The 18,556-nt window shown below is 40.8% G+C and overlaps 1 protein-coding gene across 4 annotated transcripts in view; it reads left to right on the top strand.

Annotated features, from left to right (window-relative positions):
- The window catches only part of ANAPC10 (anaphase promoting complex subunit 10), a 57,318-nt gene that overhangs the window by 2,225 nt on the left and 36,537 nt on the right, over positions 1-18,556 (top strand). For 3 of the 4 annotated variants that reach the window (XM_083520168.1, XM_083520165.1, XM_083520166.1), the window contains exons 2-4: positions 2,510-2,630; positions 3,163-3,253; positions 5,765-5,885. In XM_083520168.1, coding sequence (XP_083376294.1) covers positions 2,516-2,630; positions 3,163-3,253; positions 5,765-5,885 — 327 coding nt within the window. In that variant the 5' untranslated portion in view covers positions 2,510-2,515. Of the gene's footprint in view, positions 1-1,839; positions 1,859-2,509; positions 2,631-3,162; positions 3,254-5,764; positions 5,886-18,556 lie in introns of those variants that run through there. The other variant, XM_083520167.1, reaches the window with a different exon arrangement.

The following is an 18,556-nucleotide window of genomic DNA, read 5'->3' as shown; positions in this document are numbered from 1 at the left end:
TTAGGAAGGGCCAAAAGTGGCCGGTCTCTCAGAAGAACTGATGGAATGGCCATGATTCCCTTCTCTCCAAAGCACATAGGCGGCAAGGCATTACATTTAGGCAAATGAAAAGGCTGGCAGTAGAGGGATGGAGTGACTTGTCCCATCTAGCATAGAACCAGGTGGGCTGCCAGAGAAGGGATGCCCTTTTCTCCTGGCCCAGCTTAAAAATGCAGTGGGTTGCTACAGGAGGGATGGAAATTTTTGTACTTCCTTTGCAGGCCCTTTGTTGGTGGGCTTGTTTACAAGAATGGGTTAGATTATCTAGAGGAAAGATCAGAAATTGCAAAAACTGGTCTTTTATTAATTGCAAAAATAGTCTTAACCACCATGTCCTATATTGTTTGTCTCGCAGAAAAAAGTGTGCCATGATGTCTGACTTCCTGAATATTTGCTCTGTAATTGTGTCTAGGGAAACATTCTTCATTTGTGTTGCATGAAAATTCTGTTTTCCAACCATCAAGGCAGCATGTTATTACAATGGAAAATTGCTTCTTAAGAGGCAATTGGTGCATGGTTGCAAACCACAGATTCTTGACATTTTGAAGAATTTGAAAACTGTTTGGAAACCAGATCTGACACACTGGAAATTGTTATTGCTATTAATAAATTTGAAACTATTCCAGTAGCTGTAACTAATACAACTTAAAGGTCTCTTTGAATTTTCCCGTTGTGTAATTATTTTATAATTCATTCCTGATAATGGCTCTTTATGTTTCTATTGTGACTAGGTCCACAAAGAACAATTTAATTCTTTTACTGCTTGTGCTAAACAGATGAAAGACCACAACAAAAAAGATAGTAGTTTGTGGATATTTTGTTCAGAAAAGACTGCCTTCTGGTGTCTGATCTGGGAACTGCTCATTTAATTACAGCTTAAATATGCATTATTTTTATTAACTTAATTTGATATGTTTCAGCTAAATCAATGATGAATTAATCATGCAAAATAAATGGAAGGAAAAATAAAAAGGAGAGTCAAAAAATGCTGATTATTTTGATTTGTATTCCGAGGAGTTCAGAATTAGGGCATCTATGATGCTTTCTCACTTTATCCCCACAAGCTTGTGGGATGGAGAGATACTCATGGCCCAAGTTCACACAGCTGAGTTTCCTCCTGAGTGGGAATTTGAACCTAGCTGTCCCTGGTCCAAGTCCTAACTGTCCCCTATTCCACATAGGCTTCTGAAAAGCAAAAATGCCATTATACAATTCTTTCAAAGTTGGTTTTCTGAATATATTTTGCACAGATTTTGTTCCCACTAGTCCAGATAGCTTAATATGTCTTGTTTCCTTTTCTGTACAGTGTTCAGACTAGCTATTCTTGCAGCCTCATCCCATTGCATGTTTATACTGAAGTTAAGTTCAAATTACTCTTCTGTAGGTGTCTGTAGGTTTGCAGCCCTACTGTATAACTGGACCAAGAGTGGCTAACCTGGGGCCTTCCAGAGCTGCTGGTCTGTTAACTGCTATTAGTCCCAGCCAATGTGACTGGTGGTCAGGGATGATGGGAGTACAGCAACATATGGAGGGCCAAAGGTTAGCCTCAACAAGACCGTACATAGTCTGAAATATATCCTTATTAATATGATATATCATTATTATTGCATTTATATACTGCCCTTCATCAAGAGACCACAGGGTGGTTTGCAACATAAAATGCAGCTTATCCCTAGACTTTCCCCATACAAAATGTTAAAGGTGAGGATTGTGATCCTAAATGCTGTAGCGCCTTCTTCAATATGTTAGGTTTCTCTTTTCCTCTTCCAGCAGCCACTCAGTAGCCTGTATGCAATTCCTTGTTGTCTCTGGCTGCCAGGTGAGTGATTAAATAAAAAGATATCTATCTATCTATCTATCCATCCATCCATCCATGCAAGTAAAGTAAAGAGGTTCCATCTGTTGTGCTAGCATCAAGGGCAGACATATTTAACTAGATGACTACATATATGCTATTTGCATGTGCCAAAGAGGCTGTCTACATTGCCACATGTGGGACATGGGTGGCGCTGTGGGTTAAACCACAGAGCCTCTTGGGCTTGCCGATCAGAAGGTTGGAGGTTCGAATCCCCGCCACGGGGTGAGCTCCCGTTGCTCGGTCCCAGCTCCTGCCAACCTAGCAGTTTGAAAGCACAACAAAGTGCAAGTAGATAAATAGGTACTGCTCCGGCGGGAAGGTAAACGGCGTTTCTGTGCACTGCTCTGGTTCGCCAGAAGCGGCTTAGTCATGCTGGCCACATGACCTGGAAGCTGTACGCCGGCTCCCTCGGCCAACAAAGCGAGATGAGCGCTGCAACCCCAGAGTCGGTCACGACTGGACCTAGGTCAGGGGTCCCTTTACCTTTACCCTTACATTGCCACCAAAAGTTGCTGTATTTGTGGCAGACTCTCAAAATATTGTTCTTCCTTCTCCTTTGTCTTGCACCTGGATTATTTTTTTAAACACATTTGTAACTTCTCCTTTTCCTAGTGAAAAATGACCACTGCTAACAAGACACCACCCGGTGCAGATCCAAAGCAACTGGAAAGGACTGGAACTGTTCGAGAAATTGGATCACAAGCTGTTTGGTCACTTTCCTCTTGTAAACCAGGTAAGTGCAAAGTGTGCACATACAAACTATTCATATCCGCTGAATTTCTCAAGTACTACTTAGAGTGATTTTCTGTGTCAGTTTAAATTATCTAATGTGTATCTGCCTTTCTATGTTATATGGCCTTTTGATCAAAGAAAAAAAAATAGAGGAATTTGGAACTGTACCAATTGTCCAATATTGGTAGTGGAGTTTTCTGGATAACTATGGTGACAGTACTCTATTATTAGTTTGTTCCCATGTTCAGAACCATAACAGGGCCTCCCAGATCCTGGGATATATGATGTTAGAGTGGAACCTCAGTTTTTGAACCTCTTGGAAGTTGAGTGTGCCACGTGGCTTCCGTATTGAGTTTTCCTGTAAGTAAATGCTCCCGGAAGTAACTGCTTCGGTTTTTGAACATTTCGGAAGTCGAACAGTCTTCTGGAACAGATTACGTTAAAAAACCCGAGATTCCTCTGTACTATGATGTTTTTGACATCTCCATCATAGGAGTACAGTGGTGAAACCCATATGTACTTTTTCACGCTAGGATTCGGTGTGGATCAGTTACGAGATGATAATCTAGAAACTTACTGGCAGTCTGATGGATCACAGCCTCATTTGGTGAACATTCAATTCAGGTAATGAATATTATATATACTGGATTTTATGCAGTCATTATTACTTTCATTGGAAGAAGGCAAAAGATAGAGGCTGCAGAAGGAGTGTGTTATTTTGTTTTATTTATCAGAGCTAATCCCCAAACATGACTTGTAGTAAAATGGTCTGAAGTTATAACTTTTGAAACTAGGCCTACTGTAGCTTGGCTTCATAGTATTATAGTTAGTGGATATTTGGCTTGTTTAAATCTGCTGCAGCCTAAAGGTCAAACATAATGATTGAGGAAATCTGAACTTGTTTCAGGGCCAGTAGTTCTGAATTAGTTTCTATAAGCTCAGAATCCAATGGATTCCCTTTCTCAGTGGCTTTAGTTTAGTTGTTCTCATATTGCTGCAAGTCTTGACTTGTCTTGACTTTGAACTCCATCCACCTTTGCATGTGTTGAGACAAGACACACTTTATTGTTCATATGCTTGCCTGGAAAGAAAAATAGTTGAGAGGTGCAAGTTACCCATAATGGCCCTCCCTTCCACCATCCTCAGATTATATGCATATAATTAGGCATTTGGCTATTTTTACTGTAATTATTTGTATGGTTTTATTTCTGTCAGTGTTTACTGGGTTTTTTAATTATTATTTTTTTCTATGTTTTTAGCTGTTGTTTTTGAATATGTAAGCTGACTTGAGTCCCTGTCAAGGAAAAAAACCATGGGGTTTAAATAAAAATAAATAAAAAAAATTATACAAGGAGAGTTAAACTTTCTAAGGGGCTGAACATCAGGATAACCAAGGAAGCCAATGATCCTTTAACTGCAGAGCTGTCTGCATACTTCCATGTCTGCTTTGTGCCTAACCCAAAGTGTTCTGAATGACCTTGAAGGTCGTGGAGCACATTGGCCTAAACATGCTATTCCATACACTGGTGCTGATAACCTTGCAGCACAATTGTGACCGTGTCTACACAGAAGAAAGTCCTTTTAAATTCAGTGGGGCTTACTCTTCCAGTGAGGAAGACCCTTTTGGTGCCTTCCTCCTGTCAGCACAGCCATATTGAAGGCATACGAGAGCTGGCCCTTGAACGATTCTCTTTAGAAGTATATTATAAAATAACGGACATTGTTCTTGATATGAAGCAATTCATTTCTGTCAGCTGTCTTTTGCGTTAGGGATTTTCACCCACCATTCAAGCATGTTCCCAAAATGGCTTGTAATATTTCAGAATAAAATAAGATAGACAAGGATAAGTTAAGTGTTGAACTTTCCATACTAAGTAAATATATACTGTATAGGACTGTCTGAGTCCTTAAGTCCACATTGATCAGTGAGATCCTCTGAAGGAGTGCTATTAGTTTTCCCCCTTTTTGCAGAGGCTGAAATGGCCTCTACTTTAGTGTTGCCAGACTGATGCTATGGAACACCCTTCCACCAGAGATTTGGTAGGCAGCTCTTGAAGACCTTTCTATGCCAGTGAGCCTTTGCAGCTGTTTAATTAGCCAGTCACTAACAATCATCTGTATTTTTTAACAGTGTTTTATGTTTTGTTGTTCAACACTGTCCTGATTGCTTATGAAACAGCAGTATAGAAATACGTTTATATATTTATTTATAAATAAATAAATACATACATACATACTGTCAGGGGTACAGGGACAGAGGCACAGGGAAGGCAGGAAATGGAGAGCGAAGGAGAGGAATCCCAGGATAGTGAGGAAGAGGATAGCAATGACGCAGGGGATTCCATGAGTCTCTCCAGCGAATCAGAGGATTCCCAGAAGGGGGCGCCTGTGGTAAGGGCAAGGGGAGCCCCAGGGGGAAAGTGTCAGGAGCGGGGGGCCAGCAGGGGACCCCAAAGAGGCAGCTGGGAATCAGGGCCAGCCTCCCCACCAGAGCGCAGCGAAGGAGGGGGAGGTTCCAGTGTGTCAGAGGGAGCAGCTCCGGCGACAGAGAAAGGGGAGGGATCAGAGCAAGCCGTTCTCCCGGAAGGGGAGGAGGGCAGTGAGGGGAGTAGCATAACTGTCAAAAGGAAGGTCAGAGGTTGGGCGCGCGCGCCAAGTTCAAATGAGGAGGCGCGCGGAAGAACAGGGAGCCCGGAGGAGGAGCCAGGTCCCAAAGCCCGCAGGAGGGGGGAGGAGCAGGAGGAGATTCCGCTTCAGGAGAAAGCAGGAGGGGAGGAACCCCGGCGGGCAGAAAGACCCTGCGGAAAAGGAAAGAGAGAAGGAGGTGGAGCAGCGTTAGCTTATTAAACTGGTGTAGGGGAGGGACCGATTCAGAGGGGACTTCTAACGTCTAAGGCTAAGAGACGCGGGGCTGCGCGCCTCGGTTGTGGAACCAATAATGAACTGCAATAAACATCCTTGTATATAAGAAGAACTTGGCGTTGGTCTTTTGTGAGCTGAGACCTGAGGCAGCCCTGACACATACATACATACATACATACATACATACATACATACATAGCACATACACATATAATGGATAATTCTTAACAGGGCTTCAGTTTTGCCATTTTTAATTATTATTTTTACTTACAGGAGGAAAACAACAGTGAAAACGCTGTGTATTTATGCAGATTATAAATCAGATGAAAGCTACACTCCAAGTAAGATCTCTGTAAGGGTAGGAAACAACTTCCACAATCTACAGGAAATCCGGGTAGGTGTGCTTTACTCCTTAAAACATTTTGTCAGACCAGTTATTTTCAGTCAGAGAATACATTGTCTATGGTGCTTGATTTTTTTTTTTTACATGACATTCAGTAAAAGCTTTCCAGAAACATGGTGAAACAAGTTGAAACAAGGTAAAAAGGCTACATATCAAATAAAACTGAGCAGTGTACGAAACAGAGTTAAAAAGTTAAAGAATTAGAATCTAGCAAAGAAAGATACATTATTTAGAGGTATTTAAAAGTCACTGCTGTCTCCATCTCACGAATTAGCTGAGGGAGGTTCTATCATTGAGAAGACCCACTTCAGGAGACAGTGGGGCAACCTCTCATTTTGTATTTAGTTTAAAGTTAACACAAATTGCCAGCGCAGAAAGAAATAGCATTAACTAGGGTTTAGAGCAGGCTTCACCAACCTGGTGCCTTTTAGCAGTTTTGGACTACAAATCCCATCAGCCCCAGCCAGCACCGATGGTACCAGCTTTACCAAGTTTGGTTTAGGACACATAAATGTGTGGGAATGTGCCTGCCTTTCCATCTTATGCAAATTCATCCCTCCACTCCACCTGCATTACAGCATTATGTGTAATTATCCCCAAAGTCGAATAATGTAAGGTAGGTCAGCTTTCCCCAACTTTGTGCCCTCCAGCTACAACTTCCATAAGCGCTGAGTTCCAAATTGCACTGAGTTGGTCACAACTGTCTCATCTAAAGAAGCATCACAGTTGCATCCTGGGAGTTTTAATTTAATCTCTGGGTCAAGAAAGGAAACAAAACAACTTTTTTTTAAAAAAAGTAGAACTTGCTGCTTTAAATGAACATTCGGAAGTTTACCCATTGGTGATGTGTGTATGTGTGTGTGTGTGTGTGTGTGTTGGTTCTGCAGTATTAGGCCATCCTGTTTTAAGAAGTGATTCCTGGTCGGCTAGGAGCAGCCATTTGCCTGTTCCAGAAAGAATTGCCCTCACTCTGAATAGCTTTGCTTGCATTTAATGATACAGTCATGTAGTGAAATCTGTTGGGCCATGTGGGATTGTGATGTCATCCTGTTTGCTGTGTGATCCCATATTGGCTAGGATAGCTCCTGTTACAAATACAAGGAGAAAAAAACAGTAATTGGAATCATGGGGATGGGGTGGTACGGAAAGGGCGGCATATAAGGGAAATAGCAGAGAACAGGATTGGGCAGAGAACACTCACAATTACTGTGGTGTTTTCTTTCTCCGGGGAGGCAAAGGTTTCTGTTGCACCTCCAAAAGCGTTACTTCCAACATGAAATTAAAAATCCTCCTCCTTATCTGTACTTCCTTTTTTACATTTAGTGTCCACTAGATGTCATTGTTGGCTTTAAATACTAGCTATTGGAGTCATGTTCCACTACCCTCCCTACTTGTAGTAAATGATTATACTTCTATAATGATATGTAGTTCTACGTGCATCCTTGGTAATTTGCAGGGGCTCGGGGAGAATCTTGAAAGCTTCTGCTCTTCAGGCCACCCTTGATGTGTGTGTGTGAGAGTTTTGAAAATATGCTTCAGTTGACAATTTTAGGTTTTCATAGACACAAATTATAAACCAGGATGCCTTTCTCAGCTGTTGCCAAGCTAATCTGGAGTACTATTTCCCCCTGCCCCCCCCAACCTCCAAATGTTTGTTTCCTTTTTGTAGCTTGATTGTTGTTGTTGTAATTCATGGAGCAACAGTGATCTATAAGCAAAGTGGTTTTGTCTTATTACACTATTCAACACCCCCAAACAGAAAACATGTCACAAGTCATATTACTTTCCTTATTGCTCCTTACGGCCTGTGATTTAACAATAAATTAATAAGAATATCTGTCTTTAGTCTGTTAAGCACTAACACGTCTGAAATCCTGATGATTCTGTAAATTGTTACTGTCTGTGCTTTGTTGCGTGGTTCCCAAGTTTCTTGGTGGCATCCGTCTGCTGTGGGAGACAATGGAGGAGTGCGTCTTTGGGGTGAAGCCAGTCTGTTGGGAGAGTTATAGCACCTGCTGTGGCTGTAGAGGCTGATAGAGGAGAGACATGTTTTGTTGCAGCTGGAGCAGATGAAGGCATCCGGTTGTGCTGCTGCAGATGCACCATGGCGTCTCTTCTCTCTGTGCTCCTGTCAGCAGTCATACCACCTCTGGTCATGGCTGTGGATACACAACCTGACTGTCTGTGTCCAGACACTGCTGTTGTCTGCAAGGGATTCCCACACTTTGGAGTGATGTTGCTACATATTGGTTTCTACATGTTTATAGAAAGTTTGGAGAAATAGAATTCATTAAAATTCTACAACCCAATTCTGTACATATTTATTGAGAAGCTCAATTTGGCTTTCTCTCAGATAAATGTGCATAGGAGAACTTTAGTTCTCTGTGTGCATGTTTAAAATGTCAATACATCTTTTTGATTTCCCCCCTAAGGCAGGTAATTAAAGAACGCTATCAGTGTTTTTAGACATAACACTACCCCATGATTTATATGAGCAAACGTCAGCAGGCCTTTGGCTTGCTTGCTCTTCTCTCTCCTTTCTTCATTTAGTGTAGCCATGATGAAGAGAGATGAGGCTTTACGTTTAGTATTGTCTGAATGCAGGCAAACGCTAGTTGATCTGAACAAAATTAAGTTGTAACAAGCCAGCTTCGTAAATTATGGCTTGAAGTTAACTGGTTTCAACTAACCATGGTTAAAATTAACCATAATTTTTCTGAATTCAGATGACTTAACAAACCGTGGTCAACCTATAAGCGGATGCTAAAGTTTCTGAACTTGCACCTGTTTGGTGGGAGGTGTGGCAGAGTTTGTGAGCCCAAGACTTGTTGCTTCGTGTTCTCAGTACAGTATGCAAAACCTGAATCAACCCAATGTAATTTTAAGTTATTTTAAGCAACGTCAGTTCTTTGTACAGTTATTCTCTTGTTTTGAGGCTGATTAACTGGGTGGAAAATCCAACTAAATAATTTTTAATATTTTTCCATGGATGCTTGCCCAGCTCATGGTGTATAATGAAAATCCCATGATGTTGTCCTATATTTCCTCTCTGTTTACAAGTGTTATAAAACAATGCCTTCTTAGTGTTAGCTGAGATTTTGTACCTGATATGAAGTGTGTGTTTTCCTTTCCTGGAGTAGCTAATCTAATCTGGAAAACATTTAAACTTGGGAACCAAAATACATATATTACTGTCCTTTGGATAGTTTCAATCTCTGGAAACTGCATTTGAACTATAATTCTTCAACTTTTTGAGACTGTATCCGTGAATCTATCAGCATTTGGAAAGAAACAGTAATTTGGCATATGGGCCAGCTTCACTATAAATTATTTTTTCAACCTGCCATTCTGTGGTAGCATTAGCACTGGAGACCTTTATCAGTTCTTAGAGGGTTTGTTAATCCTGGGTCTAGCAACATGTTTAGTTTTGTCAGGTTTTTCTCTGTAAAAATATTGTGATCTGTAAAATGCACCTAAATGAATGCATGAGAAATGTTCATAGTGGGACCTTGTGGTGAAGAGCAGGTAAAAATCTAAGAAATAGCAACTATAATATTAGCTAGGGTTCTGGAACTAGATAAGAGATCCCTCATGCAATATCACCAGCTGCTTTTTAAAATTCCCCACGAGGTTCAAAAACAGTTGGTTGTATCGGAAAGCTGCAAGAAACCCAATTAAAAAGCCTCATTAGTATATGAAACTACGTAGTTATCTGGCTGATGTGATCCTGGCCATGCAATTTCATAAAAACAAACCAATAAAAAACAAACATTGCCAAGGCTAGGTCCAAAAAAGGTTAAAAAAACAAATAAGGAAGAAGAAGGGGGGAAAACCCTATCCTTGCTATTATATATAATTTGTAAAACATTTTACCATTGTGGCAACTGGCATTTAGAAGGTTCTGAACATGACAGATATCTCCAGTAAAGGCAAGTGGCTTATCAGCATAGCTTTTGTACACATCCAAATGTACTACCCTTCCTCTTTCTAGGGAGACAACCTACAGTGTGGCAGCGTTAATGTGTGAACATGAAGTCATGATTTAGCGCTTGTTGGAGAGCCTTGGGCTTTTCCTGTATGGCCAGGAGGAGGACTTGAGCCGAGTTTCATTTTCCCTTTTAAGCAGTAGTGGGCAGTGGGGGTGGGATGCGCCACTCACTTGGTTTCCAGTTGGTCATGTTACGGGGAGGTAAAGGGTGGGTAGAGAAACTGGCACAATGGAAACACACTGGCACTAGAACTGGATTAGCTCTGCTGTTGCGTTTACCCCTTGCTACCCCTCTGCCTCCTAGTAAGCAGCAGCAGCTCAACCAGGCAGAGGTCAGGGGAGCAGCAGTGCCACACCATGCCGTACTTTATAAAGAAATCTTGGCATAGTGTTATGTCTGAAACAAAAATCTAGGTTTAATCTTGGTTTAAAGCGAAGTGTGGTCAGTTTTCAAACAAGTCAATTTCAAGCCACCAGTTATGAAGCTGGTTGCTTAATTGACCATTGTTTTAAACCAGGATTCCTGGTTCATATGTAACACTAATCTGAGATTTGTTGAAAGCAAAACTGAACTCTGCTGACGTTCTCATCCTGCTGCATAGCAAGAGCGGAGGATGGAGCATATAAGCCCAGTGCTTTGCTTAGGTTTGTGGAGGCCTTGCCCAAGTAGCGCTAGACCATAGTTTGGTGTTGCCTGTGAACTGGGCCTGTGTGTAAACTGTGGATAGACCCAACAATTCAGGCTGAAAGACCTACCATAAATGCATTGTATGGACTGGGTTAAAGCAAACAACCATACCAAAGGCTGGGCTATAGCCCATTTATTCTGCCTCTGTCTCCATATATCTTCTTACCATATCATTGGTGCATAGAAGTTGGATTTTTTATAAGACATGCCAATTTAATTTTAAAGTCATGAAGTGTTGGGATTCAGTGAAGCTTCTTCCAGTTTTATTTATTTATATAGATGTATAGCCCAGACCATACTAAGGGCTCACATAGCTAACATTAGTTTAGTAGTCTATATACGTGTATATATGAGGCCATATACCTAAAAGAGCCCCCCAAAGCAAATTGATCACTTAATTGGGCGGGGTGGGTTACTCCGCCCCTCCTGCTCTCTTGTGAGGATCCAAAACACATAGATATTTCTCATATTTTGCAGCATTCTGCATCTTGCTGTTTCCTTAGTTAAGTACTGATGTTTCATCAGCGACTGGGAGGCAACTCCACATTTTCTTCTTCTGATCCCCTGGTCTACTCAGTCATGGCCCTTGCCCTCTGCCAGTACATTATTCCAAATAACTAAGCTATGCCTTTAAAACTGGACCAGCTAGTATATGGTAGTGTTAAAGGACAAGGAGAACTTAAGAGGAGCTTGCTGGAGCAGGCCAAAGCCCCTCTGTTCTCGCACTGGTCAATCAGCATGGGAAGTCCAAAAGCAGGACCTGTTTGCACAAGCAGGTGGCTGGATATTTATTTATTTGAGGTATTTATAACCTTCTGTTGACCTAAATATATCTAGGTGGGTTACAATAATTCAATAGACTCACAATAAAACATCACTGAAGCTAAGAAAACAGATCTCAATTTACCATCAGTAACATCAAAAAATAGAAATAGCACCATGGTATGCTTTCCCCAGCCTTGGAAGATGTGATAGCCAGAAGGACATGTTGCTACCCTATTTATCACCCTGGAATATTTGTTGCTTCATAAGCAGATGAGCAGCTTCTCTAAACTGGATGGCGGCTGTTAGTCAATGATCACACACGGAGGACTTTTCCATGTGTATATATTGTTTGATTGCATTAGAATTTGTGAATAATTTTAATGGTGCCTGTTTGTTGAGTGACAAGTGTCTATTTGGACACTTGATTCTTCCGCTGCCAGCATGGCCATTTGTCAGGGATGATGGAGGTTGTAGTCCATAGCATCTTCAGGGCAGCAGGTTGGGGAAAGCTGCTTTCAATCATGGCTACATTCCCAGGGGCGGCAGGAGCACTGTGGAACACATAATTCCTGTAAAAATGAAAGTGTACATATATGGTGCATATGGATGGTTCCAAAGAACAGCAACTAATTAAATGTGCCCAGATGGCTTTTGACATCTACTTTTATAATAACAACATTGCTACTCCCTTCTCCATGTTAAATGACAAGCTGTTTTGGAAAGTTGTTACTATTATTCATTTATTTATTTAAGTTATATACCTCCCTTTACCCAAAGATCACAGGGTGTTTTACAGCATAAAAGTACAAAATGAAAACACATAATGTCTATCATAACAGCAGCACCAGCGACAGCAACAATAACCATAACAACAACAAAAACCAATAATCCTCTCCTCGCAACAAACACATTTAAAAGGGTCCAGGTCAGTTCATATGGGGAGAGGCGGTCCTTGAGGTACTGTGGTCCTGAGCCATTTAAGCTTTATAGGTCAAATCCAGCATCCAAATTCTGCACCAGCTGAAGTTTCCAAATTGTCTTCAGAGGCAGCACCTCAAATAACGTTTCACAGCCCCATGTTTAACTCATTGCAGTAATCTAGTCTAGAGGTTACCAGAGCATTGACAAAAGAAGTTAAGCTATCCCTGTCTAGATGCGACAGCAATGGATCCAGGAGTACACCCAAGCTACGTACCCGCTCCTCCAGAGCGTGTGTGACCCCATCAAGAGCAGGCAACCTTCCATCCATCCTGTCTAGAGAACCTCCCACTAACCGTGCCTCAGTTTGCCTCTCCCCATTTGAAACAACCGGGACCCTGTGATCATCATCTGACGCCCTTCTTCATGTGCCTCCTCCATGAGCAGTCTGGAGGGTGGCAACATGAGAGTTGGCCTTTTCTGCAGTGGCTCCCTGTTTATAGAATGCTCTCCCCAGAGAGCCTCACTTGACACCTTCACTACCTAGCTTTAGGAGAAAACGTTTCTCTATAACCAGGCCTTTGGCTGATTGAAATGTGTTTGTGGGAGGGGTGTTATTGTTTTGTTTGTTTTTTATTATGTATTTTGTGTTCTCATTTTGTATTTTTATGTTGTGAACCGCCCTGTGATCTTTGGATGAAGGGCAGTATACAAATTTAATTAATAATAATAATAATAATAATAATAATAATAATGAATAATAATGAATAATAATGAATAATCAGTCTTTGGATTATTGGCTCTCATCCAGTCCATTACCGAGGCAAGACAGCAGTCCAGCACATCCACTGCCACACCTGCAGATGTAAGGAAGTAGTAGAGCTGTGTGTCATCAGCATTATTGAAAACATACTCCAAAGCTCCAGATAACCCCACTGAGCAGTTTTATGTAGATGTTAAACAGCATTGGGGATAAAACGGAACCCTGAGGAACCCCACATTGAAGGCTCCATGGGGCCAAAAGAGCACTCCCCAAGCATCACCCTCTGGAAATGACCATCCAAGCAGGATTGGAACCACTGTAAAGCAGTAACACTAACTCAGACAGCTGCTCCAGAAGGATGCCATGGACAATGCTATTGATAGCCACCGACAGGTTGAGAAGAATTAACAGGAACACATTTCCTCTGTCTCTCTCCCGACAGAGCAACCAAAGTAGTTTCTGTGCCTATATATCCCCAAATCACATCGTTGCAATCCTGATGGTTTACAATGTAAAATTCCCAAGCTTAATAATGGATTGGACTTTTTTAGGTGTACATGAGAGGTCCTTTATGGTTCATGCTCATAGTCTACAAAGCAAAAGGAATACAGGCAACTCTCCATTTACATGGGGATTACGTTCCAAGGCACCACATGCTTACGTTAAATCGCATATAATTGGAACACCCTTTTGGAGAAGCCTGCAAACACCTTGTTCCATTGTGACTTTTGGGGTCACTTCCAGGTTCAGCGTGATGCGAGCTCATTGCTAGTTCTTGTGGTTAGAATTATTAGCAATATTCCTGGACTGCCAGTGGTCTCCAATCTATAAGGGGAGCTGCATTTTGTTGTGGGTTCTGGATGTGGTCCACCAAACAATCCGCTAAGCTAATGGGCGGAATGGCCAATAGGTTGCTGGACTAACTGACCATGTCACTATATAATAGAAACACTTGCAAACAAAATTTCCCCTGCCAACAAAATTGTAAGTGAAGAAATTCCATAAGAAATTGGAGTATCCTCTAAGAACCTTGGAATGCTATGATTCAGTCATTGGAGAGGGTTGGAAAATCATGTACTGAATGTGAGCATGCTAAATATTTCAATGAGTTTTGCTGTTTTGATAGGCATGTGTGTGTTAAAAAAAACCTAAAAAACTTGGTTTTTTCACTTAGAGCTAGATTTCCAAGCAATTGTTAAGTTAGCTCGTATACATATTTCTCCATGTCTCCATTTGTCTATTTTCCTTGCTTTTGTTTTAAACTCCTATTTTTCTGATGAAAAGGCAAGAATGTTTGGCTTCCAACCACACTGTGTTGTAATGAGGGTGGAGTATGTTTGTGATTCTGTAGTGATGTCTGATTTTTGCATTAGTGAGCCAATATACAGAACAGTACATCTGGATATTCAAGAGCATGTTCCTGTGAATCTATCAGCATTGTGTCCTGGTAGAAAGCAACTGCAGCAAATGGACTGCTCCTGTTTTTAAAATATACAATGTCACTGTGGTCCATCTTTTAAATCTGTTACATCAGTGATGAGAAGATTTTATTTAAACTATAAAAAAATGGGGGATGGGGAAAAGCATAATGCATTATTTCCTCTGAGAAAGAAGTACTCAAAAATACAGTCTCCAGTACATAATTTTGTCTCCTTAAATGATGTTAAATGTCACATGGAAAGAAACTGCTTTGGTTTGGAAAAGAACAGCAGGAGACAACTATTTTTAAATAAAATATAGCTGTAAAAATAAGTTCCGAGAACCTCAAAAGATGACATGCTTGGATTCATTATAAGCCACAGGGAGATGATTGTCTTCTTTTAAAAAGCAATGATCAAAATTGCACCTGATATCTAAAATGATAGTTTAGTTGACTGGAAAGCTAGCTTACAGATGGTGGCTTAAAAAAAAAAAAGTCCCTTAGATTTGTAATGAGGGGGAAATGATGGTATGTTTCACCTAAAGTAAGAGAGACAATATGTAATAAGGGATTTTGTGGTTTTACAGCTCAGTGCATGTGTTTGAAAGCTGTTCTCTCAGCATCGTGGGTGGCAGGTTATGCTACCATATAATGTATTGTAGTTGGCTCTCCACACTTGTCAGGGTTAGCGTTCAACCATTCGGAAAATTTTCCCATTGTTCTAGCATGTGAACCAAGACTAGCGTTGAATTCCCAATAACTTGACGGGGAAGGGGGGGTGGAAGTAGTTTAATTAGAAAGCTTGAAATGTGATTACTTTTCTTACTGTCTTAATGTATTTTATATAATTCAAATCCTCAATCTGTGAACACAATCTGTTTACAGTTACACTTGCTCAGCTTTGCAACAGCACAGAACAACCTCATCTGCAACCTTACAGAAATTTTGTATACTCTATTCTGCCTTTCTTCAGTGCTGGCTCTCCGTTTCCATCTTAAACATGTTTGCTTTAGATGGACCATAGCTTTTGGCAGCTTTTGCATTTTTAGCAAATAATACTGTTTCTAGTAAGAGTCGCAAGCAAAAGAAAACCAACAAAAAAAACTTTGTGTGAGGTCCTTGCAAACTGAACCTTGGGAAAGTTATGTTTCTGTATTTTCTCCTTTGTGCTTCTTCCCTATTCGTGTCATGGTTATAAATTATATAGTTTGAAATGAAGAATTAAGAACGTTCTATTTTGTGACTCTCTCTTAAAAAAAAATAGATGGGGGTGCAGCTTTCTCTCTTTTATGTGCCTGGCTTTATTTTCTCTTTACCTGTTTTCAAGGCTGGCACACAGTGAAATAAGCAGTTATGGCATTGAAACTCCATTGTGCCAGGGCTTAATCCAATAAAAACAGAAATACCGCCTGCTGAGTTGTATGCAGTGTGCTTGTGTGAACATCAATGTCTGCTGTTCACACACATTTTCCCCCCTTCAAAGTTCTCTTTGGAATATTGGAGAGTGTACTGAGAGGTTTTTTTTGGCCCTTGTGTTTTAAAGGTTGTAGCGAATATTGTTCAGTTTGCTTTGGTAGGCTCACTAGATGTATTTCGCAGATGATCATTACTACATCAAAAAAGAAAAGAAACCAACGGTGGTGAGGGAGCTGGATAAAGTAAATAAGTGTTGCGTCAAACACACACACACACACAACACCAGATGCTCTTCTATCCTATATTTGTTTTTTCTGCCTTGAAAGAAAAAAACATTGAAGGAGTGTTTGCATGTATATGTGTGTGGTAGCAGGGGAAATGATAGCTTTAAATATTGACATATAACCATTGAAGATCTTAAACTTGGATTTCATTTTAGATGAAGTATACCTTGGCTGTACGATACCTTAACAACAAAATGATTGCGCAGATACTTCTAGTGTTAGAATGTTTAGATCAGCTGTATTCCGTATTTGGTCAGATGCAATGTGCACATCGTTTCCAAGATAAAAAGCTCCCGTTGATGCTTGCTTTTTCTGCAAATGTTGATGTTTTGCTTTTTAATTAATTCCCACCCCCAACACACAGAGTTTTCAGCATCTTCATCATAATTTTGAAAGCTGATTTGCAGAGTTCAAGCGATACATTGGCAGTTTGTAACTTACCTCTCAGGTAAACCATAAATGAAAGAGGGGGGAAATGTAGATAGTCACAAATGCAAAAACTGCAAGCACTGGAAAAGGTTTTTGGGGGGAGGGGGTACTGCTTGGAATATATAATCTATTTTCAGTTTTTGAAATGTGGCTTGCTTGCCTTTGTTCGTACGTGATGGCCAGTTGTACATCACTGCAGAAACATTTATCTGCCATTACTGAAATGATGCAACCCTCGAAGTCAGCAAGAACTAGTGAGGGTGATTGTTGCATGAAGCTGTAGCATAGTTAATATGCTTGTTGCACCATCTTTAAAATGCAGTTGAAATAAACAAACTCATTTGAATGTATTGCTGTAATAAGAGTTCTGCTGCCACCCCCCGTAAATGATTGCCATCACAACTGGTACCACAAAACTTTATATATACCACAGCATTACTCAAATACTGATATCAGCTCTTGAAACCTGTGGTTTTTATTCCCTGAAAAGTGATTCCTCCCCCCCCCCCACTGGTACCACTGTACTTTTTCCTGTGTTCACTTGTCCGGGAAAAGATCTGGAATAGGAAAAACTCTAATGGAGCATCCTGCCCCCCCCCTAAAATCTGTGGTCCAGGATCTGATGTGGAGGCGAGAATAACCCATTACCCCCAAGGGTTTGTCTGATTACATTTCCTCTTGAAGCATGGAAGTTAACTGAGTGAAAGTCAAATTCCGGCATCACCTCTGCTGAGCATTTAGTATGCAGCTTGCTTGATACGTTTTTTTACCTTCGTTTGAATTCCAAAGATGTCTGAGTGAGCAGCACACCTCGGTAGTGTAGTTGTTCTTCTAAGTAACATTAACATGGAATTGGAAGCTTGTATGATGCAAACCCTACAAAGGATGTAAGATACTGGTCCAGTGTGGCATTCTTGGTCTTCTTATATTCTGTAGCCCTTTAGCATATTTCTGTTCAGTTGTGCAGATGCAAAATTACTTTAATTCCATTGCTTAGTTTATTTTTTTTATATATAGATTACTCATTTTATTCATGCTCAGGAAATCTGTCTAGACATAACAAACAATTTTCAAAGTAAATTATGAACTTTCTTTTTGCACGTTCATAGTCTCTTTCCATTATATATGATAAAAACAGGACAAATTGAATTAGCAGAGAGTTGAAGTGAAGCAAAATTATTTTCCAACAGTCTTGTGTCTGTATGGGGATATGGTGCAAAAAACAAAACAAAACCCAAAACCACTGCTAGGAAATAACTAATTATTTTCCCCCTCAACATTTTGGCATGCACTTTTTTCTTTTTTTATTAAAAAACTTCTCACTATGGCAAAACACAACACTGTGAATTGTATCCAGTGCAGCGTTTGCAGAAGAGCACTTGCCCAAGGGCATTTCTCCGCTCCTTCCTTCTCATTGCAGCCTTTTGCATGCCACGAAAAGTCTGTCCTGAGGGTTAGGAGACGCTTGGGGAAGGCCTGGAATGTGAGGTGGGGGCCACACTGAGAGGGGGAATGGGGGGAAACCAAGTGGAGGCTGCTTGCAGTCTAAGCAGTGTTATCACAAAAGCATCCCAGTTCTGTAGATAGACGCATCTGTGTTAATGTGCCAAGTGGCTTGCATTGATGTAACCACAGTGACATCAGTTGCAGTTTGTTAATGTGTAACCTGTGTAAAGCAAATAGAGAAAAACTGTCCTGGTTTGCTACTTGTCAATTTAAAAAGGTAGTAAAGAGAAGATGAGCAATACGTACTGTGAGCATGCTTCTGGGATTTACCTATAACCTCAACCCACGATGCTGGGAACCACTTTTGATTTTTTGAGCTGAGTGCAGAAGAGGAAATTTTGGGCCCTGTGATCAAAATATCACACCTACCAGAATTCCCTCTTTTGCCCAAGAAGCAGTTCTCTGCCCCTTTGCATCTAGTCTATGCCTTTCTGCCCCCCCCCCCGCTTTTATGTCAAAATAGGAATGATGCTACTGCTGCAACC

The sequence above is a fragment of the Podarcis liolepis genome (assembly GCF_965112155.1).
Source record: "Podarcis liolepis genome assembly, chromosome: 9".
Classification (NCBI taxonomy): Eukaryota; Metazoa; Chordata; class Lepidosauria; order Squamata; family Lacertidae; genus Podarcis; species Podarcis liolepis.
This window is presented reverse-complemented; position numbering and strand designations above follow the sequence as displayed.